The sequence below is a fragment of the Arabidopsis thaliana genome, assembly GCF_000001735.4.
Source record: "Arabidopsis thaliana chromosome 1 sequence".
Classification (NCBI taxonomy): Eukaryota; Viridiplantae; Streptophyta; class Magnoliopsida; order Brassicales; family Brassicaceae; genus Arabidopsis; species Arabidopsis thaliana.
Genome location: NC_003070.9, coordinates 1874652 through 1899615, shown reverse-complemented (window position 1 = coordinate 1899615; position 24964 = coordinate 1874652). Strand labels below are relative to the sequence as shown.

At 34.9% G+C, this 24964-nt stretch overlaps 7 protein-coding genes and 1 long non-coding RNA gene across 16 annotated transcripts; 4 read left to right on the top strand and 4 right to left on the bottom strand.

Moving 5' to 3' along the window:
• Positions 1-378: 378 nt before the first annotated feature.
• AT1G06210 (ENTH/VHS/GAT family protein) lies at positions 379-2487 on the bottom strand. Of its 2 annotated transcripts, NM_100502.4 has the most exons (4): positions 2312-2487; positions 1564-2054; positions 1194-1475; positions 379-1013 (listed from the first exon to the last, which is right to left on the bottom strand). In NM_100502.4, exons 2-4 carry the CDS (start codon positions 2047-2049, stop codon positions 630-632), a joined length of 1152 nt encoding a protein of 383 aa, NP_563762.1. In that variant the 5' UTR covers positions 2050-2054; positions 2312-2487; the 3' UTR covers positions 379-629. The 2 variants fall into 2 exon arrangements, with proteins under 2 accessions (NP_563762.1, NP_973770.1); NM_202041.2 differs by having other exon boundaries at positions 408-1475; positions 2312-2413.
• A 101-nt stretch (positions 2488-2588) lies between these two features.
• Positions 2589-5327, top strand: AT1G06200 (Peptidase S24/S26A/S26B/S26C family protein). Of its 2 annotated transcripts, none has more exons than NM_001331620.1 (5): positions 2589-2835; positions 3682-3854; positions 4442-4625; positions 4723-4829; positions 4928-5327. In NM_001331620.1, the coding sequence occupies exons 1-5, from the start codon at positions 2653-2655 to the stop codon at positions 5010-5012; spliced, it is 732 nt and encodes a 243-aa protein (NP_001321411.1). In that variant the 5' UTR covers positions 2589-2652; the 3' UTR covers positions 5013-5327. The 2 variants fall into 2 exon arrangements, with proteins under 2 accessions (NP_001321411.1, NP_172110.1); NM_100501.5 differs by having other exon boundaries at positions 2681-2835; positions 4928-5293.
• Positions 5328-5421: 94 nt separating this feature from the next.
• Positions 5422-7385, top strand: RHON1 (Rho termination factor). Of its 5 annotated transcripts, NM_001083997.1 has the most exons (3): positions 5468-5583; positions 5990-6770; positions 6976-7343. In NM_001083997.1, the coding sequence occupies exons 1-3, from the start codon at positions 5538-5540 to the stop codon at positions 7025-7027; spliced, it is 879 nt and encodes a 292-aa protein (NP_001077466.1). In that variant the 5' UTR covers positions 5468-5537; the 3' UTR covers positions 7028-7343. The 5 variants fall into 5 exon arrangements, with proteins under 5 accessions (NP_563761.1, NP_001320173.1, NP_001320172.1 ...); NM_100500.4 differs by having other exon boundaries at positions 5422-5583; positions 5990-7385; NM_001331617.1 differs by having other exon boundaries at positions 5422-5877; positions 5990-7385.
• Positions 7386-8339: 954 nt separating this feature from the next.
• On the bottom strand, positions 8340-10254 carry MYB13 (myb domain protein 13). The gene is made up of 3 exons (NM_100499.2): positions 9974-10254; positions 9690-9819; positions 8340-9004 (listed from the first exon to the last, which is right to left on the bottom strand). Exons 1-3 carry the CDS (start codon positions 10104-10106, stop codon positions 8527-8529), a joined length of 741 nt encoding a protein of 246 aa, NP_172108.1. The 5' UTR covers positions 10107-10254; the 3' UTR covers positions 8340-8526.
• Positions 10255-11887: 1633 nt separating this feature from the next.
• On the bottom strand, positions 11888-12212 carry AT1G04447. Its single transcript, NR_138718.1, has one exon. It is a non-coding gene; the product is annotated as an other RNA (long non-coding RNA).
• A 499-nt stretch (positions 12213-12711) lies between these two features.
• AT1G06170 (basic helix-loop-helix (bHLH) DNA-binding superfamily protein) lies at positions 12712-14635 on the top strand. Of its 2 annotated transcripts, NM_100498.4 has the most exons (4): positions 12712-12829; positions 13034-13783; positions 13868-14275; positions 14348-14625. In NM_100498.4, exons 2-4 carry the CDS (start codon positions 13052-13054, stop codon positions 14468-14470), a joined length of 1263 nt encoding a protein of 420 aa, NP_172107.1. In that variant the 5' UTR covers positions 12712-12829; positions 13034-13051; the 3' UTR covers positions 14471-14625. The 2 variants fall into 2 exon arrangements, with proteins under 2 accessions (NP_172107.1, NP_973769.1); NM_202040.1 differs by lacking the exon at positions 12712-12829 and having other exon boundaries at positions 12892-13783; positions 14348-14635.
• Positions 14636-15623: 988 nt separating this feature from the next.
• Positions 15624-16709, bottom strand: ORA59 (octadecanoid-responsive AP2/ERF 59). Its single transcript, NM_100497.3, has one exon. The coding sequence runs from the start codon at positions 16568-16570 to the stop codon at positions 15836-15838; it is 735 nt and encodes a 244-aa protein (NP_172106.1). The 5' UTR covers positions 16571-16709; the 3' UTR covers positions 15624-15835.
• Positions 16710-22042: 5333 nt separating this feature from the next.
• On the top strand, positions 22043-24731 carry AT1G06148 (uncharacterized protein). 2 transcript variants are annotated; one of them, NM_001160838.1, is made up of 3 exons: positions 22088-22573; positions 22661-22776; positions 24288-24731. In NM_001160838.1, the coding sequence occupies exons 1-3, from the start codon at positions 22466-22468 to the stop codon at positions 24313-24315; spliced, it is 252 nt and encodes an 83-aa protein (NP_001154310.1). In that variant the 5' UTR covers positions 22088-22465; the 3' UTR covers positions 24316-24731. The 2 variants fall into 2 exon arrangements, with proteins under 2 accessions (NP_001154309.1, NP_001154310.1); NM_001160837.2 differs by lacking the exon at positions 24288-24731 and having other exon boundaries at positions 22043-22573; positions 22661-23884.
• Positions 24732-24964: the final 233 nt, after the last annotated feature.

Here is a 24964-nt window from a genome sequence, read left to right as displayed (position 1 = left end):
GTGTAGTGGGAAGTATCATATACTCTTCAATCGGTACAAGCCCTTATTTGGCTTTGTTGGTGACAGGGGTAAACTTTTGGAATATCACTGTGAAGCATCGTCCAAGAGACAGTGAGAAGTATCGTATAGACATATACTCTACAATCGGTACAAGACCTAATTTGGGTTCTCTAGTTGGTGATAAGGGTAAACTTTTGAAATATCCCTGTGTAGCATCGTCCAAGAGACCAAGACTCCGATTATTATTTGACTTGAGAAGACTAAACACATTAAACACATTAAAGGTTAGACTTCGTTTTATCATTTCGAGCGAGTTTATCGGAGAGTGAGGTGAATTTTATCAAGCCATTTATATAATCCAGAGGAGATGTAGATACTCACCTCTCAACACATAAGCAATAGGCTAAGTGCAAACCAAAACACCTCGTATAAATGTTTCGGGTGAAGATTCACCTACGGTTTAACAATGTCTAAGAAACCACTTTAAAACAGAAAGTGAGAAACGAAGCTAAAAAGGTTCCACACTTATAATGGAAGTACATTGTTATAATTTAAAAGTAAACCATCAAGAACAACTCTTCGCAACATTCTGATATCCATGTCGGAAGAAGACAACAAACACAGACTGCTTATTTTTCATCTTCATCACTCGAAAGCCCCAGTTCTATTTTCACGGCCTGCTTCTCTTCTTTGACGGTTTTGTTGGAGGATCCTGATGCTTCTGAATGTTTTTTGTCATCATCAGCACCCGTTTTCTTTACAGGCTCTTGTTCTTCTTGTTCTGTTGGTTTCGGACCAGTATCTTTGCTTCCTGATGATTCTTGTTCCACAATGGAGGCTTTCTTTTCGGTTTCATCAGGCTTCTTGTAACTAGATAAAACTTGTTGGAGCTCATCATTCAGATGCAGAGCCTCGAACAGGACTCCCTCGTCGTCTGTTGTACTCTCTATGATCATTTGAATCAATGGCTGCGATTGCTTGCATTTCTCCATCAGGCTAACCGTTAGATCGTCCTGTAACCATAATATATATAAACCTATTACTTATCACTGTCCTGTCAATTTCACTTTAAGCACATATATCCAAGGAAACAATAATGTAAACCAGGAGATACTCATAACTCAATCCATATTCCATAGACATTTGTTAAGGAAAATGACAAAAGTTAGATGAGCAGACAACGTAGCAACTACCTCTGTGTGATTTGGCTTTCCTTCAGTATTCAACATGCTAGAGAGCAATTCGAGGCTGTTCCGTGTAATCTCAATCTGTTCTTTCTTATCCTTTATCGATAAGTTCCCAAAGTTATAGTCAAGACCATCATCGTCCCCAAGAGCCTGTTCTTGATTAGGAACCGGATAGCTACCAGGTGGAGGCACTGGAACAGGCCGTTGCATAAGAGACTCCAGAGAACTTTGTCCCGGCATTGAATTCTCTTCACCTCGAGCGTGTAATCCATTTTCGCCTTCCAAGCTCTATGAAACAAAAGACAAGCCGGAGATTATAGGCATATGAACAATTCCATCTTTGCATAATAAGCAAATAAGATTCAGAGAGATTTACCATATAAGTCTGGTGGAAAACAGGAAGATAAGTAAGATCTTGGGATTGTCCCCAAGCTCTAATAAGCTGAAAAGCTCGCTTTCTGTTCTCGGAATCAGCTTCTCCGTTCTTGATTAACCAAACCATCTCATCAAGAACTTTCTCAGAAGCAACTTCAGAGAAAACCTTCTCGCAATTCATAGCACAAGCCTCTAAAAGCTCAAGGCTCAGCCTTTGGCTCACAGGGCTCTTACCTGAGATCTTCCTCTTGATAGCTCTAACAATCTCAGTGCCGTTAAACTCATCGTTGTTAATCTGAGCACAAATCCTCATGTTCATTCCCCAATTAGGCTCCTCTAAAGTCTCTAAAGTAGCTTCATCCACCATTTTGGATTCCAAGGTTGGAGCTTGAAGCATATCTTTCACTTTCTCACTCACCATTCTGCTCATCTGAGCTCCACCAGTCTTCAGCTTCTCTCCCCATTCTGCTATCTTCAATTTGTCCATATTCTCTGCACAATTTTCCCAGACTTTGCTTAATTTAACGAAGCCCTAAAAAAACCCTAATTTGATTTCCGAATCAGTTTCGAGTCACCATCGTTCTATATAATACTAAACAGTACAACCGTAAACTCCGAATCGAGATCAATCAACCAAAATCTAAACGAATAGAGATCAGGGAAGAAAACAATTACAATAAATTGGATCTATAAATTCAAATGTGCTGATCCTTGAGTACACTAGAAAAAGAAGAGAGGAGCGAACAAACCTGCGACGAAGTTTATTAGAGATGATCAAATTCAAATCGTCTGGAAAATTTGTTGTTGTGTTTGGTATTTGTCTTTGATTATTTTAGCTTCAATCTGCAAGCAAATCTGTCGGAAGGAAATGTTAAGAGAGTTAAAAAAAAGAGAAGGACTGTTGAACACGTGCCATGTTGACAAAGCCTAACTCGAAAGTTTGGTCAGAAGCTTCCTGGTGGGGGTTAAAGTGATAATTTTGTTTAATATAGGACAAAATTATAAAACTAAAGAATAGTTTTGAGGCTAATTTGAATATTTCCTAAAGATATGAACTATTTTTGGCAATTTTGGAAATCACGAGATTTTTATGACCGACGAACCCATAAAAGACCACCAGTTCGACAACGGCGGCGACGAGGCTGAGATAACAGACGCGGCGAAGAGGTCCCTTCCGATTAAAAGTCGCAAGCATTCAACGATGGCTTCCATCACGAATTATGTCCGATACATGGCTCACAAGCTCGAGTACTCTCTCACTCTCAGCCTTAAGGTTCTTATAATGCTCTCTCTCTCTCTCTCTTTCACTCTGTGACGCACAGCTTGTGTTAAGCTTTCAGTTCCTTACCTTTTGCTTATCTGGTTGTATGGAAATTTAACTTTCTGATTTCTCTCTTTGTAATTTATGAAATTGGCTTTAGGAATGGTTAAATTGGCTAGGGTTTCTGATATGTTCCCCTCATCCAATTATGATTTTGCTTGAATACGTAGCTTTAGAAAATTGCCTCCATAAAACGCCATTTATCAAGAAAATTTGCTTCTTTCGAGCTATGCATTTGGATAAACTAAATCTTTATGCTTTTAGTTAGGGAATGATTGTAAGTACCACTTATAATAAAAGGGCATACTTTGAAATTAAAAACAAGAAAAAGGAACAAACTTTATGCTAAGGGATCAGTAGTTTGGTTGACATGATCTTCAATAGCTTGTGATTCTTGAATTTATTTTAAAACAAGTTATACGGTCAAATCATTGCTATTGAATTTGTGATAGTACTTCTATCATATTAGTTTCACTTGTGACTATGATCTCAAGATCTTTCTTTCAGATGATCTGATTAAATCTAATGACTCAAAAAAAGCGACTATGATCTCAAGATCTTTCTTTCAGATGATCTGATTAAATCCAATGACTCAAAAAAAGCCGTCATGATTGTTCTGGTCCTTGTTGTTTCTTCTGCTGCAGATACTTTTTTTTTTCTTTCTGAATCCATTTTTTTCAGCTCACTTAGTTGTTTAAAACTGTCATGTAGAATCTGTCTTTTTTTTAAAAAAAAAAAAATTTAAACACGTTGTAAAATCTGTTTTTAGTTACCATGCTTGAGTTACTCTATTTGCAGAAACATACTAGAGAGAAGCTCAGTGACCGGGAACTCTTTGGTGTAGTCATGAAGAATCTATTCTATGGAAGAATAAGCTACTTACACTCGGACAAAGGAAAAGAGATGGCCCCAACCATGGGAACAAATGAAAGCACGCTACTTGTCCGTAAGCTACCAGTTGTTGATACAAGGTATGTTTCTTGGCATTAAGGGTTAGTCCTTTTAGTTCCACTTACATAAACAAGTTACCACTTGGTGTTCTATGAAATGTTGCTCCGTATGCTAGTTATCTAGTGGGGATATGGGATCATGTTTATCTTTCTGAAGTCATAAACGTTGGATTATTTGTGTTTCCTTTCTTGTGTAGGAGCTGTACTTAATTTCCATTAGCTAAAGTCATGGGCTTTTACATTATTTTTTATTTCTTATCTTGCATTTGGAAGTTGTAACTTGTATGTAGTGTAGGAGAAAGAGGAAATCGAGGATTAAAATGTTTGCAAAAAGTTATAACAATGCTTGTTGTTTTGCTTATGATAAAATGTGTAGTGGGTGTATATGTATATGTCTTCTTACTTTGACAGAATGAATTGGACAGAATTGAGTTGGTTGGAACAGACAAGTATATTTAACTCCGATGAGCTCATTGAAAATGTAAATTCTTGGTTTCAGCTTTTTAATGTATCCAATAATCAGTCTAAACCCTAGCTCGCAGCCTTTTCTAGGTTCAGTGTGTATATCATTAGTGATGCTCATCAGGATTTCTTGCTTTGTTATCTAGGTACATTTTCGTAGGGGATGCTGTTGTCTTGAAGGACCCGAATGAAACAAATAAGTATATAGTCAGAAGACTAGCAGCTTTAGAGGGATCTGAAATGGTATCAAGTGATGAGAAAGATGAGCCTTTTGTTCTCGAAAAGGATCAGTGCTGGGTCGTTGCTGAGAATCAAGAGATGAAATCTAAAGTACACCACTTACTTTCTCCCTTACATAATTACTTATCCATGTAGCGCTTACATAAGAGAAACTAAATCTATGTATACTTTGGTATGTATTAATAAGGAAGCATATGATAGTCGAACATTTGGTCCAATTTCAATGGCGGACATAGTGGGAAGAGCTATATATTGTCTGAGGACAGCAGTGGATCATGGTCCAGTAAGCAACAGGTAAGAGAAGATTTCTATTGTCCCCTATCAGCTTTATCTTTCTGTCATTCTTTTATTACTGAGGAAAAACAAATCCTGGAAAATGTTGCTTTTATCAGTGAATTTGCCATGGACGAGGATTCCCCAATCCTGGCGGTAGAACTTGACGTGGATGAATTGGCTAAAGGCCACAAGGCGTCATAATGAAGAACCTTTCTTGTACCACATTTTCATTCACTGTGTCGATGTTTCACTTATAAACTCCAATTTAGTTGTCATTGGAGGTGTTTGTGGCAAATGTTGGCCCGTTGGTACTTAAGCTTAATACGTCGGATGCTGTTGAGTGTTGACTTGAGGAAAAGGTTCTTCATGAGCTTCATCCTCTCTATAATAAACAACCATTTCTATAGAGAATCCACCCCATGGTTTTAAACCGAACCGGGGAAGACTGTACCGTTAATATTAATATGAAATTGATTTCTGAATTCGGTTTGGAAGAGTTGTAACCGAGATTAGACCGAATATAGATTATTGGTTTGCGTTAGGGCAATCGCTTCTGAAATGTCACGGTTTATTTTATGTTTTGTCGGCAATTTCACAAAGCCCATAAAGCCCAATATCAACATTTTTGTGTTACCAAGATAAGCCAGAGAAAACGCGAGAGTCGACAAGGAAAAGGCAATGCAAGAAGAAGCTTAAATCTCTCTTCTCTGCTCCTGAAGTCTGTTCATGGCGATGTCGGGAACTTTCCATTTGACTTCTGACTATGTCCCTGGTACTTCGCTATCCTGTACCCTTTTCATGTCTCTCTCTTTCTCGCTTGTCGATAATTTTTCTGTTTTATTTTGATAATTGTGAAGGCATCTATCTATGTGCGTCTCTATTTGTTTTCCGGGAATATTGTTACTGTTCTTCCTTGAATTCTCGCCGAGCACCTAGTGTTTTATGCCCCTGTCACTGTAGGCGGAAACGGCATGTGTGTGGAGAAATCATTTTGCTTTTGGTTTGTTGTCCACCAGTTGTTCGATGAAATGATTCTCTTGAGTTTTATAGACTTCTGCTTATTCGTGTGTGTAATGCAACTTGCTTCTGTACTGGCCTGCCTCTAGGGTTCTATGAATAACGAATGTTCTATCTTTCAATCTGCTTACTCTATGTTGTGTATTTGCTTGGTAATACAGGTTACACACTTTCAGACAGCCGTTGCTTCTTTAACTCTGCTGTTTCAAGAAGAACACTTGCCATATTACCTTGCTCTTCCTGTCTCGATCACAAGAATGGGCGTCTGAAATCTGTCCCCAATAGAAGTTCTTTTGTGTGCCGAGCAAGTTCTGGCGGCTATAGGAGAAATCCTGATTTCTCAAGACTTAATAAGCATGGTTACCGGGGAAACAACAGGCAAAGCGGAGGGAGAGAAGATTTTGATATCGAAAACTCTGATATGTTGTCTTCAAGAAATGGGCCTTTATTCAACCTGTCTAGTTCCCCCAAATTCCAAGCTACCTCATCCCCTGGACCTAGAGAGAAAGAGATCGTGGAGCTTTTCAGAAAGGTTCAAGCTCAGCTCCGAGCTCGTGCTGCAGCAAAGAAAGAAGAAAAAAAGATTGAAGAAGCTTCTAAAGGGCAGGGAAAAGAAAGTGAAACTGTTGACTCTCTTCTTAAGTTACTAAGGAAGCACTCGGGAGAGCAAAGCAAGAGGCAAGTTAGCAAATTTAGCAGCCAGGGAGAAGTACAAGGAGATACTGTTGACAAACAAGATCGCACCGGAAATCTTGTCACTTCAGGGAACAAAGATAATAATGCATCATCCTTTACCAGACCAACATCAAGCTTCAGAAGAAAGTCGCCAGTACCAAGATCTCAATCACCGCCAGCTTATTCTAGCGAGGCAACTTTTGATCAATCATCAAGTTACAGTGTAACCTGGACCCAGAAGAAGGATACAGTAGAGTTGCATGATGAGCCTGAACATGAGCCTGCGTATGAGCATGAGCATGAGCCTGAAAATGAGTCAGAACCTGGGCCTGTGACAACTATGCTTGAACCAGATTCAGAGCTGAAACCAGAGTCATCATCATTTTATCAAGAGGAGGAGGATGATGATGTTACTTTTGATGTGTTATCACAGGATGATGGTATTTTAGATGTGTTATCAGATGATGATGAGTCTCTCGATGATGCTGATGAAGATAGTGATGAAGCTGAGGAAGAAGCCGTGAAAGACTTGAGTGAATTGAAGCTGGTCGAACTTAGAGGCATAGCAAAGTCACGGGGACTAAAAGGGTTGTCAAAGATGAAGAAAGCCGAATTAGTGGAGTTGCTTGGTAGTGATTCCAGCTGAACCTTGCTCTAGTATGCACCAGTTAAAATGAGTTACTTTCTCTGTATTTTGTTTGTTTGGAAAATGCTGGCTTTGATGTTCTTGATTTACTAGGATTACCTTCTTCTCTTTTAAGTTATTATTATTACACTGATGTACCTTGTCAACTACAGTTTTCAGGACGCATTATTTACTGTTCAATCATATGGATTTTCAAAAATCTATTACCAACACAACAGGTTGATACTTGTTCGGACACTTAAAAGAGTCTATAATATAGGTCACTCAAATCTCTCAAGTAGCAGCTACAAATGCTCTGAGACTCTAAAGGTGTAGTGTTTGCATGTTGTTGAAGCTCATCAGGAATGGTATTAGAGTAGCTAAACCGCTTCTTTGGTTCGGAAACTTACTCCAAGGCTTTATCAAAAATGTAATTGGGTTCGGCTGGCTGATTGAATGTGGGTCCAGACCTAGCCAGGGTACTTGATAAAAATCATCACCACTCTCTGGTTTAGTTGTCACTTGTCAACCACGTTTTTTACATTTTGTGCTTCTCATTGGTTGAGGACCATTATTTGGCTTAGTTTAGTTTAGTTTAGTTTAGTTTAGTTGATGGTGATGAATTTATTATAACTTATATTGGATTCATCGCTGGATCATCGATAATACCAATGGTGCTTCTTAGGTAATGGTTTTTTTTTTTTTAAGATATATCGGTTTAAATTTATTAGCTAAGAACCAGTATCTGTAAAATCAAGATCGCGCACTACAAGAAATTGCTACGGCCAAACAAAACCAATTTCTGACGAGCATTCACATCTTCTCTTCTTTTTAAATTTTGGGCTTAGAAACCACAATTGCTTCCATGCATGGAGCAATTGAGGATCACATTAATACATTAGTTTGAGAACTCCAAATCTATTAGGACCGGAAAACCATAGCATAATCACTTTTTTTTGTGCGAAAAACCATAGCATAATCACATGGCTACTTAAATACTATATTTTTTGTCGGTTAGCCATTACTGTTCTGTTAGTGAATTATAAGAGTTTTAAATGTGATTTATATAGTAAATTCATTGTGCATAGAAAAAAAGGGAATATGCGACTACCATTAGAACAACAACATAGACTTTCTTTAATCTAGCCATCCACTAAACAAGTTACAGTACAAGACATCACCATAGATTTAAAATTACATTAAAAGGGAGAGAAAAAAGAAATCATAATATATGTATGTATAACATGATACGAACATTTAGCATATGTCCTGATCTGTATTTTAACTAACCAAAAGTAATAGAACGATAAATAGAAAGAGGACTAATATAGGAAACGTAAACGACTTTTATTCATGTGGGTCACAAAGGAAGATATATAAGTCTTTAACTAAAACAAATCAAAACTCAGAAATGTCGGACATTTCTCCAATTATACAACTACTACTAGTGAGATGGTCAAACCAAAACTCCATGTCATGGTTATATCCCTTATCGTTTCTATCTAGTGAGCCCTCCCAATTCTCTATCTTTTTCTCATTCTTCTCATTTCCTGAAATGTCACAGTCCATCAATACCACTTCTGACCAAAAGCTCTCATCTATAATTGCAAGAACATCTTCGGATGACGTCGCGGAGTCTTTGTTGCTATTGGAGATGTCATTGTTGTTTCCCAATGTTGTAATTGCTGAAATGTCGGCACTACTACTAGATTGTTGTTGCGGAGAGGTTGGCATCTCCGCAGCTGTAGTAGAGACGAAATCTTCCTTGTTGTTTTGATCTTGACTGTGGTGGAGTCTTTTCTTTAAATGAGTGTGCCAAACATTTTTAATTTCGTTGTCTGTTCGTCCAGGCAATTTTGCAGCTATCGCAGACCATCTACTCAAAACAAATGTCACATGAATGACTCATCAATCATCATAATACGTCGTCTACATTGTTATGAGAACAAAGAGCGAGTAAAACAAAAGGAAAGTTATTGAAGTTCATGCGTATGGTTAAAAGAATTTGCACATGTCTTACACTGATCACAGTGCCTATCTTTGTCTACTAGTGAATAAAAAGTATAATTAGAGGAAAGTAAAAAATTGAAATTATTTAATGGACAAAGGCAATCACGGGTTGGAATCTTCTCAGTTCTCTGCCCCACAAAGATATAAAATTTCGCATATTGACAAAAGCAACACATATACAAAGAGAAAATTGTGAAGTAATCTAGCTAGCTAGTCTCCACAGTTAAAACAAACTAAACTTCCAAAATAATGATACTTTTCACAATTTGATGTCCCAAAATCCTTCATCTACAAATGAACATTATATCATTTTCACTGTAATATATATGGAGTTATGGACTAAACAGAAATTGCATTGACTTACTTTAAAAGAAAGAAAAAAACTTGTGATTTGACTTCTCAAAGATTAAAAATAAAGAAAAATTTGTGAGTGATTTCTCAAATTCTTGTTTAATTTCTGGTTTCAAAGAATATAGGACCAAAAAATCTAAAATTTCGCATATAATCAAAGGAAGAAGTAAAAAAACAGAAAATGGAAAAGGAGGAGAAACCTGTTGCCTAAGAGTTGATGTAAGCTGATGATAGTATCTTCTTCATGAGGAGTGAAATTGCCACGTTTGATGTCTGGTCTCAAATAATTAATCCAACGAAGCCTGCAACTTTTTCCGCACCGAAGTAGCCCTAATCATTTCACAAACACCATTATTAACTTTACACAACAAATATACACTACTATATACTATAGAACAATAATACACATGCTAGCTAGGTACAAAATTATTTTGTTACTAATATATACATATGGCAAATAGCAAATATAAAATGGCTTATTTACCGGCTAGTTTAGGGAGAGCTCTCCAATTGGGATGGCCATGGAGACTAATATAATTGATCAAGATTCGATCTTCTTCAGCACTCCATGGCCCTTTCTTCAATCCTATCTTCTCACAGCATGGTCTTCTCCCCATCTTTTTCTTCCTTGTCAAAAACTAATTTAAACGAGGAGAGAAAGAAGAAATGGAAGAAGCTAAGGTTTCTATTCGTGAAAGCAAAGGAAGCCAAATGTTGGAAGTAACTAGTAAGTGTACGATGGCTAAGTGTGTTACTATATTTATAGAGAGAGATATAATTAATTGGGACCGTAGGAAAATGACAAGCTGGAAATTATTTTTCTACTTTTGGTACACAAAGGCCAAAGTTTTCCCAACTTCTTTTCCTTTACCTTTTTCAAAGAATAGTTATCTTAATTTTTTCATAAGTCTTACCGAGGAAATGCTAAGGCCACGATCTATCAGCTATTGTGATGATTTGATTTTAATAAGCAATGAAGGTGAATTTAGTTTTGTAGTAACGGTATGCGATTATCAATGAGTGTCGAGTGGTTTAGTGTAAACTGATATGACTTGTATATATAACTAGATCATGGAACTAATAGTATAGAGAAACTTTATACAAATAGTTGACAATGTTATACTTCAAACCACACGAATACCTGACAACTACAGAGCACGGCTGTGATTGAGACTATTCATTTATATAACCATAAATGTGTACGAGTAACAGCCACATATTTTTATGTTTTACATCAAATATATGTAAGCTTCAATCTGACCGTAGTTTAAAATTCAATAGAATGGCTAAGACACAAAATTTGAAATTTTATATCGAACACTAGGTTTAATCTTATCACACTTCCCATGAGGGACGCATACCATAAATTTATCAAATAATGGACCACACCAAGAATTATACTAGCAATGTTATCATCGACACATCTCATTTTATAATCGATGACTCGGCTTCACGGCTGTGTAGGCATCGCCATCGCCACACATTCCTTTCGCTCACCGGGTCTTATTCTTTTTCTCAAGATTTTCGTAATCTGAATAAAAAAATAAAAATAAAAACTTCACGAGGATAGAAAATGAAAAGAGAAAACATACAATCTATATAATCTTTCCAAGTGGCCGAAGAAAAGGGTGATGAATCCTCTCGTCAATAAGATCAGTAGGCCCAAAAGAGATATTTCAAATTGAGTCGCATCTGTCGGGTAAGTTAAAGCAATAAATAACCAGCCACAGGTAGGGTTTAGGCCCTCTCATCTGGCTCTAGATGACGAAACGTGTTAAAACGCCTACTTCTTGTTGAGGCCCAAAATAAGCCTCATAGGAGAGAAACCAAAAACGTAACTGTCACGATTACGAAACACCCCTTAATTCCATTTTGCAAATGCATCCCCTCCTCACCTTTGTTTGAGATGTTTTTATATACAGCTCAGCTCGATAACCTAACTCGACACCCTCTAAACAAAAAGTTACAAAACGAATATAATAATGTCTTCGGCTGATCCGGTTTAACTGAATCCCAATTCCCAAATTGTAACATACATAACATGAACTTAACCGGACAAAACTGGTTAGCAGAAATTTTCAAGTGAGTTTACGGAAACACCCTTTTCCGCATAGCTTTTGTGTCACGTGGGACCCAGCTAATATTCTTCACAAAAAATCCGCTACCTTGCCTTGGAAACATATTTTGCATGACCCAACAAACATGAAATTAAGAAATACTTTACTTTACAAGGAAATAATACAAATAAAGCCTTTTTATCTTATTTATAATATCATCGATCATTGTATATCAGAATTCAGAAGTCCTAGATAAAATGTTAAAAGTTGAATCTTGTTTGACCTAATAGAAAAGATTCCACTGACAAATTTCTATGTCTATGACTATGATCAATTTTATTTCCTCTATATGTAAAAAAAAACTCAACTTCACATAATATTTTTTGAATGTATCGTTTCTTATTTATTTTTTAAAAAACTCTGCTATTTTTCCAAAAGACAATGCGAAAAAATCTTTGAACGTGAAAGTGAAATTAAGAAAATCTCTATTATAGTCGAAGGATTCAAATCAAGCGTAATATTACCGAGAAAATATAATCAATAGACAGAAATACCCCTAAAGATCATATACCAAAACGGCAAAACCTGAGAGAATCGTGACGGGACCCACGCGAAGAGAGACACGTCATGGAACTTACAGACTGTAACTAACCACCGGCCTGTCTTGCCACAAACAAAAATTTCATGATCCAACCAAAACCCTCGTTTCTAAAAAGGATGTAACTTAAAAAAAAAAATCTCTAAAAGATGCAACTTATAAAGAAAAAGAACTCAAATTTGTAACTTAGGTCATAAAATTACTATTTCTTTTACCAATAAGGTAACCAAATATTTCAATTCAGTAAGATGTATCAAAGTAGGTATTGTCACACATAAAAAAAATCTGAACTTTAACCAAAGTCCAGTCCAGAGTACCACCATTAATTGTTATTGATAAAAAAAAAACTTTAGTTTTCAATTTTTGAATATTACGGTACGAACAAAAAAAAACACTAGCGTTTTGAGAAAATAAAAAATATATTGAAAGGAAAAAAATGTTAGTTGTTGAAATTAAACTTTTGTTCCCCGTTAGACCACAAATAAATAACAGACGTATTTTATTAATACAAAAAAAAAAAGTTAAATGTGTCATCTTCCACTCTTTTTATTTGTTACTCTCAAATTGCAAACGTATAGGCATTTCAAAAAGAGAGACAGAGAGAGAAAAAGAAAGAGTTGTTAATGTTAAGTCTCTTCTTGGCGTGAATTCGGAAAAAGTTCTTCGGAGAATCATCATCAGCCAAGTCGGTAACAATATACCCTTCTCTTACTCTTTTATTCCTAATAACCTGATCATTAGATATACATTACAAGAATTCATCTAAGCTTAGACGATTTTTAAGTTGGTTAGAACAGATTTGTTCAAGATTAGGTTGCAGTTTTCAATATATAATCTAGCAAATCAAAACTGTGTCAATGTTTTCTGATTTTGAAACCATCTTTCTTAGCCCTTTGGACCGGTTTTCATGGGAGGAGGAGGCATGTTTGAAGAAATTGGGTGTTTTGATCCAAATGCTCCGGCAGAAATGACTGCTGAGAGCAGTTTCTCTCCGTCCGAGCCACCACCGACGATCACGGTCATCGGTAGCAACAGTAACAGCAACTGCAGTCTAGAAGATCTCTCTGCATTCCACCTCAGCCCACAAGACTCTTCTCTACCTGCCTCAGCCTCAGCTTATGCTCATCAGCTTCACATTAATGCTACTCCTAATTGTGATCATCAATTCCAGAGTTCAATGCACCAAACCCTCCAAGATCCATCGTATGCGCAACAGTCGAATCATTGGGACAATGGTTACCAAGATTTTGTGAATTTGGGTCCTAATCATACCACTCCTGACCTACTCAGTCTCTTGCAATTGCCAAGATCCTCACTTCCACCTTTCGCAAACCCTAGCATTCAAGACATTATCATGACAACATCTTCCTCTGTCGCCGCCTATGACCCGCTCTTCCATCTGAATTTTCCTCTGCAGCCTCCTAATGGGAGTTTCATGGGAGTGGATCAAGATCAAACTGAGACTAACCAAGGAGTGAACTTGATGTATGATGAAGAAAACAACAACCTCGACGATGGTCTTAACCGTAAAGGCAGAGGATCGAAAAAGCGTAAAATTTTCCCTACAGAACGCGAGAGAAGAGTTCACTTCAAAGACCGGTTTGGTGACTTAAAGAATCTAATTCCAAATCCCACCAAGGTTTACACTTACTTAAATACTAACTTCTTCTTCAAGTAAGAAATCTTCAGAAACTAATTAAACCCTTTTTTCTTATATCTCTAGAATGATAGAGCATCAATCGTCGGAGAAGCGATAGATTACATCAAAGAGTTGCTAAGGACGATCGATGAGTTCAAGCTGCTAGTGGAAAAGAAGAGAGTGAAACAGAGGAACAGAGAAGGAGATGATGTTGTTGATGAGAACTTCAAGGCTCAAAGCGAAGTAGTAGAACAATGTTTGATCAATAAGAAGAACAATGCCTTGAGATGCTCATGGCTCAAGAGGAAATCGAAATTCACTGATGTCGATGTACGTATCATAGACGATGAAGTTACCATCAAGATCGTGCAGAAGAAGAAAATCAATTGTTTGTTGTTCGTATCCAAAGTCGTTGACCAACTTGAGCTTGATCTTCACCATGTAGCTGGTGCACAAATCGGAGAGCACCACAGTTTCTTGTTCAACGCCAAGGTTTGTCATAAAATCTCAATTTAATCCATAGTCAGACACTATTAGACTAACTAACGAATTGTGATATAACAGATTAGTGAAGGATCTAGTGTTTATGCAAGTGCCATAGCAGATAGAGTAATGGAAGTGTTGAAGAAACAATACATGGAAGCTCTTTCGGCGAATAATGGTTATCACTGTTACTCTAGTGATTAAAGCGTTTTCATCTAGCTGGCTTATTACTTTGAATATGGATAATTAATAATCACATTAGTTATATTTTCGTATTATTGTTCTTAGCTTGTAGCTATGCCTCTGTTTTTACTTTTTCCTTGTTTTGGTTTAATCACATATTCCAATCATATCCCTCGAAACTTCTTAGATTGACTTTCTTGATTTTATATGTGAGAGTTCCATCTTTTCCATAATCTAAAACTGTTGTTGTTCTTAACTGCTTAACATATGTCTCGTTGAACTTATTGTTGACTCTTGGTCGTCGGACCAACAGCTAAATAGAGCTGTGCGTTTCGGCTCATAGTTAGTTTTTGGTTGGGCCTTTTCTGGTAAAGCCCAATAGTTTTGTTAGTGTAGCCCAACCAATAAGAAAAATGATTGCTTCGTGTGAGAAAACATCAAAAACATTCTTTTTAAATTATTATTTTTATCAAAATAACATTTAGATAGACATACTGAAACAGATTGTTTTGCCCCAACAAAAAAAAAAAACATAAACGGATGGGTAATAAATATAAAATAAACAAGGAAAACATCAGCAATGACGTGTATATTAATCTGATCTAATAAAACAAAAATCAAAATAATATGATTGGATCGTACATTTTACATTTGTCATTCAAGGTGGATAACAAATACGTCTAGACGGGTAGAACACGTAGTCCTCCAATTTAACACTCTCTTGCTATCAATTTTTTTTTTTTTCTTTGAAATAGATAGTAGATGATTCAATTTTATTTGTATATAAAAAATATGTTGTACGGTTAACTACTTATTAAAATAACAGTTTTCAAATTATAAATTCTGCACGTCGACTCATAGTTCATTGAGATGCTGCAGACGGTAACAAACTTAGCTCACAAAATCATATTTTTTTCTCAAATATACGTTTTCAATACTTTCGAAAATTAAATTTTAACTCATTCAATAACCAAGAAAATATGGGCGAAGAGCTTGCGTCCTTAAAAATTTTTATAAAGTAAATGACTATTTCAAACTTTGTTTCTAATTTTGACTTCATCGTAAGAACTTTTAAAGTATCTTTACATTTAATTATTTGACATAGGTTTCTTTTGACTATTTTTTCTCGGATAATTGAAGTTTAAGAGAAATTTTAGTAGATTAAGTTAAAGTTCTCGGATCGGTTTTGTAGAATTATGGCAAAAATAAATATTAAAATTAAGCACCAAGATAAAGAACTACACATCTATACATGTTTCCAACAGTAACGCAAATAGTTGACATCTATACACGGCCATCACATCTCTTCCAAAACTTTTCAACGGATTTTTTCTTAAAAAAACAGAGCTCACTCAAATTACATAAAAATTGTAGAAGCAGAGATTATCAAGAACATGATCTCATAAGCTCTTCTAAGTATTCAGCACCTAAATCCTCAAGAACCACAAGTGTTGTATTACTTTCTTGCGTCATAACAACACTCTGTTTTCTACTTCTTGACGACAAAGAAGAAGAAGACGAAGAAGATGAATAGGAGGAGGAGGAAGAAGGAGAAGATGTCAACGTCGAAGAAGAAGAAGATTTCTTCTTTCCTCTAGGACGGTTTCTCATGGAGTGTTTTCTCTTCAAGGCTATCACCGGAGACTCTCCATCATTGAGATTCACATTCTCCATCTTCCGGAGAGATTCTTCAACGACATCCGCGGGGAAATTGAGTACTGCGAGGCTGCCTTTCAAAGCGAAAGCCGCCTGATCATAAGCGAGAGCCGCCGCCTCCGCGGTGTCGAATGTCCCAAGCCACACTCTTATCCCTTTCCTCGTTGAGTCTCTTATCTCGGCCGCGAATTTCCCCCACGGCCGTTTCCTCACTCCTCTGTATGACTTCTCCTCCTCCTCGGCCGCCACGGTGGCTTCTTTTCCTTCTTCTTTTATGATTGATGATTCAAATGCAAAGAAGTCATCACAGTAGTTATCAGTAGGGCTAGATAAAAGGAAGGATTGGTCAAATGATTGATGTAAGAAACTCTCTTCCCACAAGAATGATTCTTGTGAGCTCCATGAGCTTGAAGAAGAGTTCTCCGGGGAAAACTCTCCACTTAAGAAGTTAGTTTGATATTCCATTTTCGATCTTTTTTTTTTCTTCTTGTTAACGGTTTTCTTATTGTGTCTAAGTGGCACTAAGTTTGGGAAATATATAGAACGGATTAGATATTTGAATTTGGGGGCTATTACACAAAATATTATTATTTTAATATATTTTATTTCAATAGGTCCAATATGACAATTAGGCTGCCTCCGAATACGCGATCACCATTTATCATAAAAACGGAAAATGGGGCCAACAAAAAGATAATTGGTGCTACAATAATAATATTCATAGAAAGAAAGAAAGTTACGTAATAGGATCTATCTATTAATATGAGATACACAGAAGTGGGTGAAATGTTCCACGTGGGACAAGACCAGGTTGAGTGTATGACGTACGGCGGCGTATTCCCGACAAAATAGATGAGCTCACCAGTTAGCGACACTTTGGCCTCTTCATATACTCTCTCGTCTCTTCTTGATCAGTTCAACTAATATAGTGATCAATTGCACATTTATGAATTTTGAAATTTCGGAATTATGAAAAAGTAATGAGACGTTGATTCGTAGAGTGATAATCCTAAACCGCTGCTACATTGTATCTTTTATAGCTAAATCGTTTATATAAGAACTGCATAGTAAAAATAGTTGTTAAACGTACCACTTACCATCACAAAAAATTAATTTTTAAGGTTTTTAAAGTGACAACAATTATTAGAAATATGTGGGCAAAATAGGTCAAACATGCGGCTAAATCGTTTTTTTTTTTTTTTTTTTTCGACTGAATGATTCCATTATATTATACGAAGGTATAATACATTTTTGAAATACAACAACGACAAGAGTCGAAACTCTGTCAGAAACTAAGGCGGAGGAAGACAACAATATCTCCAGAAACCTAAGCCCAAAAGAGGGAAACAAACCGTAAACATAAAGGTACAAGAAGGTAAGCCTAAAAGGAACCTAAGAGCTAAATCTGAAACTCAAAACATCGTAACCTGCAACCAATCCCAAAGTAACGGTTGACGTCGGGCTGAAACCAAGAAACATGAGCCACAAGAAGAACCAACCAAGCATGCAAACTCCAAAGGACAGGAGATTCCGAAGAAAAATGAATCTAAAGGCTCAACAAGCAACAACTCGACAGAACAGAGTTTATGTAGCAATATTTGTTTTGAATAGAGTTTACATATAGGAATATTGTATAGTAAAAACAGATGTTACCATCACAACAGTTGAAAAGTTTAGATTATAAGAGGTTAACTAACAATAATGATTAGAAATATGCGGCTAAATGGGTCAAACATGCGATGCGATTATAGAAGCCAAAAACAACCCATGTTTTCTTCAACGTCTTCACATTCAAGTTTTTAACTTATATACTAGTTTTTAATTATTATGTTTTCTCATGTTCCTACTATTTTTTCACGGTGTGCCATAAAAATGTAATGACAACCTGATAAACCATTTAATGAAGGATATATAATAGAAATAACTAACCATCAAGATATGTCACTTAATTAGCATTCATTCTATAATACCTAGAGCAATCACAAACTAATGACATATTAACGAAATAAGGAAACTTTTGGTCAAATTTGTTGTTAGATGGTAGTCGTCTTATCGGTATATAAAGATTGACTGCGACATAATAGTAATCGCTTCATGAAATTGACTTGATGTTTTTTTTTCTTACAAGATTAAGAAGTTGAATTGGCTGAGATTTCGTCGTTGCCGCCGCCTCTATAATTGGAGAATGCGCTAGTTCTACAACACGTATAGAATGAATAGAAGGCCAAAGCTTCTGTTTCACTATAATTGCTAGTAGAAAAGTATTTTCAACACTTGATACGACTTGTCTCTTTATCATTTGGTGTCCACACATGTACTCTCCATGCATTATCACTTATGAATTAGTACTGCTTTAGTTTTGTTAAAAACATTGCAATTTAAAGAAGAAGAAAAAAGACTGTAAATAAAATAGTCAAACCTAACGTCGGTTTCAGTTGTAAAAGAAGTCACGAGTTCAAATTTAACCATTTAATTTAGTATATATGCTATCGTCCCTAGCCTAACCAAATATCAAAAAATTTATTTTTCTTACAGAAAATAGTACTGTAATTGCATGATAATTTACACAGTAGAAGTACTTATACGTTCATTATATAAATGACCATACCCCATATAAAATTGATTAGACCGATGTGGGGTCGCTTGGCTGCAACTTGAAGCTACGATATATTGACAGTAGATGAGAAGGTTCGAATTCGAAGCGTACAAAATCATTGGACCACTCGGCGACAATTCACTTTGGATTCTTTGGACGTTTCAGCGACAGTGTTGTAACATATATAAACATACTAACAAGGATGATTAATCTCGTGTTAACGATAATTTAGCCATCTTATATGGCTTAGTGAGTAATTGCTTCTTTAGACATGAACTAGTGATCATATAGTCAGTCATATATGAAAAACTAAATGATCGACATGCATATTTCGAAAACAAACATTAATCTATTTTAAAGTAAAAAAATAATAGAATAACACACTGAAGATGGTTTTTGGTTGATTTTGACTCTAAAATGTCCAAGTGCATACCCCTTTATACAATGTCATACTATTGCCACACAAAAAAATCGTATAATTTGTTGGATCTATGCTCACAAATTTTGTTTTATAATTATTTTAACATACAATATTTACAGTGGTCAAGATTCTATTACAAAAAGTGTTTTTATTTATTTATTGTTTTTGCTAAAACGGGTTTCTATTGATGATTACAAAAGAGAATAGACGATTTAATCATTTTCTTCGACAACCAAATTATTTTGACTGTCCTTTTTCTGATACACATGTGACATGGGGGTGGAGCAATAGAATAACCCGAACAGAAGCTCGTAACGGGATCTCGAGACTGCCCACTTTAACAGATAAAGAAAACATTTTTGGCCACATACGAAACTCTCTTTTCATGATCATTGAAGATTTTCTTTTCATCTACACATGTGACTTCGTGAACCATATATTAATATTGAACTATGAGAGTAATTTCATAATAACGTTAATATTTCTCCGCTTCAAAAACAATTTCCCGTAAACTCATCCTCAAAAGTTACCAGCAAATGTTATGAGATTAGATACTTTTTTAATACAACTAAGGTTTGAATTTAACATGCAGTTTTTTTATATATCGTAACTGGTCTAGATTTTTGGTTCATAGACGATGGGTGAATTACATCAAATTTGCGAGAATGCATATTCGAATTCAATTATTTCAGGATCAATAAGACATTTTAGGGACTAAATCTATGTGATACGTATGTATAAAAAATAGAAACATTTAGGAAGATAATTAGCAAAAGTTTAAGAGGATATACCAAACTAATAAAGTGGTTATATAAAGATTCTGATTTTAAAAAATCTAATTTAGTGGGATGAGCCTATTAGTGGTGGACCATTGAAACATAATTGGCTTGTATCGTGCAACTTGAGAATACAATAATAACCTGTAGCGCAAGAGAGACGGGTGCATGCACACTCTTATCTTTTTATTTGTTTTTAATCTTTGGAATTTCACTATTTGTTCAAGCCTCCTAGTTTGCTAGGGTCAAAGGTAAGCCCAGTTGTTTGGTAGTACAAAAATTGTAGGTCAAAAACTTTTTTATTTCTTCCGCGCGACCAAGAAAACTCAGACATGCATGCTATTCAATGCCCCCACTCATTATGAATAATAAAAAGAGTAAATATTTTGTTTGGGAAATTAGTAAATTCCAGCAACTCTAGTAGTTGGTATAGTATTATATAATAATGGCTCAACTTGCTAAAGGGAAAACGATTGATGGATATTTCAAATAATTAATGTAAAATATTAGTTTTTTTTTTGGAGTCTACATATTGACATCTTTTGGCTTCGATGAATTACTTTCTTTCTTTTTTTACCGAATCTGTTTTAGTTTTATTTTATTTTGGATTGGAAAAAGTTGATCTTTCTAAAACCAGCAACACTTTAATTAATCTCAACAAACTTAGGAGAGCATGCATCTTTCTATATGTTCCAAAATCTACACTTTCAAATGTATTTTTCTTATATACGTAACTGATTTAGCAGTATAAAATAAAAAGTACTGCTATTTTATTTTGAGCCATCGACTTTCTACGCTAAAAAAACGTATTTAATTTCTTACCAGATAGAGTATCAAATAGAAACTTGACACAGCAGACAAATAAGTTTATTTATGGACAAAATATAGAATCTTCTCAACATGCTGGACTTTTATCCGTCATTGGAAAGCAAGAAAGTGCATGCATCTTCAATTTAAGCACGTGTCTAATTATTTGGGCATGATTAAGTCGCCACACACGATAAAAATTGAAAGCTTGTTTCTTCTTTTATTTGCCCCTTCGTATATGAGTGGAAAGTATGCATTAACAAAGATATGTATTATATAAAATAGCCACATATATATGTACTGAAACTGACATAACGAAATTTAACAGATATATATTGATAATAACAATATTGTCTCTCTTCAACTGTCTCCGTTCATCGTTAGACGCCAGTGACAAATAATTTAGGGATGGTTATTAGGAAGGTGCATCCAAAATATTCCAGCTACTTGATATCTATCTATCTGGTCTTAACATAATAAAGAATAAACGGTTAACTAATATATGCACTTACGCTTCAAATTTACGTAACTAAACGTAGTATTAACAAATGATCAATAAGGTTTTAATATAATGAGGTATGATAATAGCGAGTTTATCTAGCAAAACACTTTAAATTAACAATATTGTGGCTATTTAAAGATGGAATGACACGCCATAATATAACATAAACGTATACAAAAAACAAAAATGAAGAGAAAATAAAGTTTTTTTTTGTCAAACAAGAGAAAATAAAGTTAATTCGTCCTAAAATTATCAATCGCAAAATTACGAGATTTTCATGAAATTTATATTTAATTAAATGATTATGGAAATATTAACGATTTATTAAAAATAAATAATTTAAATTAGTTACTAGAAAATAATTAATTTATTCAGTTCCTAGAAATAATTATTTGTGGATAAAAGATGTGATCTTGGAAAAAAAACAAGTTGAAGGAGCAATAAAAAAAATAAAAACGAATGAGCTTCAAATAGATAGATTCTAGGATTTCCGTGGGCCGTAGATAAGTGGATAATTATATTGGGCTTATACTGGCCCAATTTATTTTCCAACATAAACTTATGAACTAATCTTTAAATGAGTTATAGTGTTGGGCTTCTTATTCTACACGGAAAATGTTATCAAGTAACTTAACATAAGTTCGGATTTGCGAACTTCGTTTAAAGTATACCAATTGCATTTGTTTTGGATGACGTTACTGTGATTTGCGAACCTGTAATCACGTGACTGTCAACATGTGTTTTGTGATTTCCATTTTTTTTGAGTGATTTGATTTCCTTTTTTTTTTTTGCGTCCTCAGAATTTCCTTTTTGTTTTCTTTTAAAAATAAATTTCCTTTTTCAAAGTTAAATTTCCTTTTTGTCGGTGATAACGTTCCTTATAGATACTATACTAATCTCTGATTCTCTTCTTACGGATCAAAGTTCTCAACCTCCGAAGAGCAAAACCCTAAAGTGCTATTTCTTCTTCTTCTTTAAAAAACTTGAGTTCCTTCTTGAGCAAGTTATGTCGAAGAGCCGTTATGAATCTCATTCTCGCTTCTTCGTCGAAGGTTATTTAGGATGATGCCATACAACGGCTATTTTGGATGATGCTGAATGATCGTTACGAATCTCATGAACAAGTGAGTGTCAATTCGTTGTTCGCCCAAATTAGTTTGTCTGGGTTCATTCGATGACGATCCATGTGGAATCTTTTCTCCGGCGTCGTGGCGGTTAGTTTGTGGTGTCACACGGTTGCAGTCTCTCTCTCATCGCCATGTCAACGACGCCACCGCCAAGTCATCCAAACCCTAGGGTCCTACAAGGCCCAACAAAAAACAGAGGAAATTTTCAACCCATCAAGCCCATGAAGATTATTGGCCAGGTAATTCTTGGAGATTATTTGTGATGATGTCACACAACGGCTATTTTGGATGATGTCATACACTGCCTGTTTTGGAATTTGGTTCAGCATAGAGAACAAAGGACTACAGTGAAGATTTGTGAGATGACTGAGAGAAGACGACTTGGAGAGGTATCAGATAAGGAAAAGAGTCTCGCATTACATCGATTTCAGTACGATTTCAGGTGAATTTCCTTTCCCTTTAAAAATCCAAATTGCGTTTCTAAATTTTTACTTTTTTTTTTTTTGGTTTTGTTTTAGACTAGATTTACAAAACGATATGAAAACTAACCGGACTTTAGATCCCGTCACTTGACTTAGTCATTGAACGTTAGCGATTTCACAACTTTAATTTGTTTTCTAGTCGTTATGTAAATTTAGCATTTTAGTTTTTTTTAGGTTTTTAGGTTTTTTTTTTTTTTTTTTTTTAGACTACATTTACAAAACGATATGAAAATTAACCGGATTTTGGATCCCGTCACTTGACTTAGTCATTGATCATTAGCGATTTCACAAGTTCAATTTGTTTTCTAGTCGTTATGTAAATTTAGCATTTTAGTTTTTTTAGGTTTTTAGTTTTTTTTTTTTTGTTTTAGACTACATTTACAAAATGATATGAAAACTAACCAGACTTTGGATCCCGTCACTTGACTTAGTCATTGATCATTAGCGATTTCACAAGTTCAATTTGTTTTCTAGTCGTTATGTAAATTTAGCATTTTAGTTTTTTTAGGTTTTTAGTTTTTTTTTTTGTTTTAGCCTACATTTACAAAATGATATGAAAACTAACCGGACTTTGGGTCCCGTCATTTGATCGTTAGCGATTTCACAAGTTCAATTTGTTTTCTAATTGTTAGGTTTTCTTTTTGTTTGTTTTATACTAGATTTACAAAACGATATGAAAACTAACGAGACTTTAGATCCCGTCATTTGACATAGTCATTTGATCGTTAGCAATTTTATAAGTTTAATTTGTTTTCTATCGTTATGTAAATTTATCATTTTAGTTTAGTATAGTTTTGTTTTAAACTAGATTTACAAAACAATGTGAAAACTAACCGGACTTTGGATCCCGTCATTTGACCTAATCATTTGATCGCACAAGTTCAATTTATTTTCTAATTGTTATGTAAACATTTTAATTTTGTTTTGTTTTATATTAGATTTGCAAAACGATATGCAAACTAACCGGACTTTGGATCCCTTCATTTGACCTAGTTATTTAATTGTTAGAGATTCTATAAGTTCAATTTGTTTTCTAATCATTATGTAAATTTAGCATTTTTTTTTTTTTTGGTTTGTTTCGTTTTGTTTTAGACTAAAATTACAAAAAAATATGAAAACTAACCGGACTTTGAATCACGTCATTTGATTGTTAACGATTTCTTAAGTTCAATTTATTTTCTCATGTAAATATAGCATTTAAGTTACTTTTAGGAAAAATTTATCAAACGATATAAAAATTAACGGGATCTAATTTTGGATTTCGTCATTTAACCTATTCCATTTGATCGTTAGATATTTCACGAGTTAAATTTGTTTTCTCAATAGCTTTAATACTCATTTTTTTTTAACGATTTTTTAAATTACACTTTCAAATTATTTTTTTATGCTCTACGGATTTCATATACGTTTTTTTTTTTTTCTTTTTGATGATAATGAAATTAAACTTATAATCACGTGTTAAAAAAAACAGAGTTACCTCGCGAAATTTTTTGATATAAGAACAGAGTAGTAGCTAGAAAAACCAAACCTTGTGTGTGTTCATTGGCGACCTATTCAATGCTTTCATGAGATAACCAACTATGGACCAGGAACAAAAATACTTATACATATTTTCATAAACCAAACATAAAAGCTTCATCTCAAAGACGAAACAACTTAAAGAACACACACCGGTTTGTAAGAAGCAATAACTTGTCCGATTGCCAGTCATAACAAGACTCCAGAGCCATATCCTATTGCCGCTGCTTTCCAGTTCAACAAGCTTTCTTTATTTGTCGGTTTTGGTTGTTGTGTCTGTGGTGTTCACTCTTTAAACTTTTTCATGTTTTTCTTCAAACTCTGAATGCACATATCCATTTAACAAACGACGATAAATATTCACTCTTCAAAGTTTTTCTTGTTTTATTCTCACTTCAATTATGAGATAATATTGTTGACCAAAAGAAGTTGTTATGATCTATTTTTCTTCTTTCCTACAGGGAGACCGTTAAATGTATTCTTGAACTTGGGCTTCGTCCACAAAAACATGCCAAAAGAGAAATGATATTGTTGAATAGTAAAAGTCATACAACTTTCGGTTTCCTTTTTCTCCTTCCCTCTTATCCTCTTGACAGTATATCTACGCAAAAAATTGTGTGTTATTATACA

Coding starts and splice junctions, on each gene's coding strand:
- ORA59 (NM_100497.3), bottom strand. CDS start 16,570: ATGGAATATCAAACTAACTTCTTAAGTGGAGAGTTTTCCCCGGAGAAC.
- RHON1 (NM_001331619.1), top strand. CDS start 5,935: ATGTTCTATCTTTCAATCTGCTTACTCTATGTTGTGTATTTGCTTGGT.
- AT1G06148 (NM_001160838.1), top strand. CDS start 22,466: ATGTCAACGACGCCACCGCCAAGTCATCCAAACCCTAGGGTCCTACAA. Junction 22,574..22,660: donor CCATGAAGATTATTGGCCAG/GTAATTCTTGGA, acceptor AATTTGGTTCAG/CATAGAGAACAAAGGACTAC. Junction 22,777..24,287: donor CGATTTCAGTACGATTTCAG/GTGAATTTCCTT, acceptor TAAAAAAAACAG/AGTTACCTCGCGAAATTTTT.
- MYB13 (NM_100499.2), bottom strand. CDS start 10,106: ATGGGGAGAAGACCATGCTGTGAGAAGATAGGATTGAAGAAAGGGCCA. Junction 9,820..9,973: donor AGCTCTCCCTAAACTAGCCG/GTAAATAAGCCA, acceptor TGAAATGATTAG/GGCTACTTCGGTGCGGAAAA. Junction 9,005..9,689: donor CATCAACTCTTAGGCAACAG/GTTTCTCCTCCT, acceptor TGTTTTGAGTAG/ATGGTCTGCGATAGCTGCAA.
- AT1G06210 (NM_100502.4), bottom strand. CDS start 2,049: ATGGACAAATTGAAGATAGCAGAATGGGGAGAGAAGCTGAAGACTGGT. Junction 1,476..1,563: donor TTTTCCACCAGACTTATATG/GTAAATCTCTCT, acceptor TTTGTTTCATAG/AGCTTGGAAGGCGAAAATGG. Junction 1,014..1,193: donor GAAAGCCAAATCACACAGAG/GTAGTTGCTACG, acceptor TTATGGTTACAG/GACGATCTAACGGTTAGCCT.
- AT1G06200 (NM_001331620.1), top strand. CDS start 2,653: ATGACCGACGAACCCATAAAAGACCACCAGTTCGACAACGGCGGCGAC. Junction 3,855..4,441: donor CTACCAGTTGTTGATACAAG/GTATGTTTCTTG, acceptor TTTGTTATCTAG/GTACATTTTCGTAGGGGATG. Junction 4,626..4,722: donor ATCAAGAGATGAAATCTAAA/GTACACCACTTA, acceptor TGTATTAATAAG/GAAGCATATGATAGTCGAAC.
- AT1G06170 (NM_202040.1), top strand. CDS start 13,052: ATGGGAGGAGGAGGCATGTTTGAAGAAATTGGGTGTTTTGATCCAAAT. Junction 13,784..13,867: donor TAATTCCAAATCCCACCAAG/GTTTACACTTAC, acceptor TTATATCTCTAG/AATGATAGAGCATCAATCGT. Junction 14,276..14,347: donor GTTTCTTGTTCAACGCCAAG/GTTTGTCATAAA, acceptor GTGATATAACAG/ATTAGTGAAGGATCTAGTGT.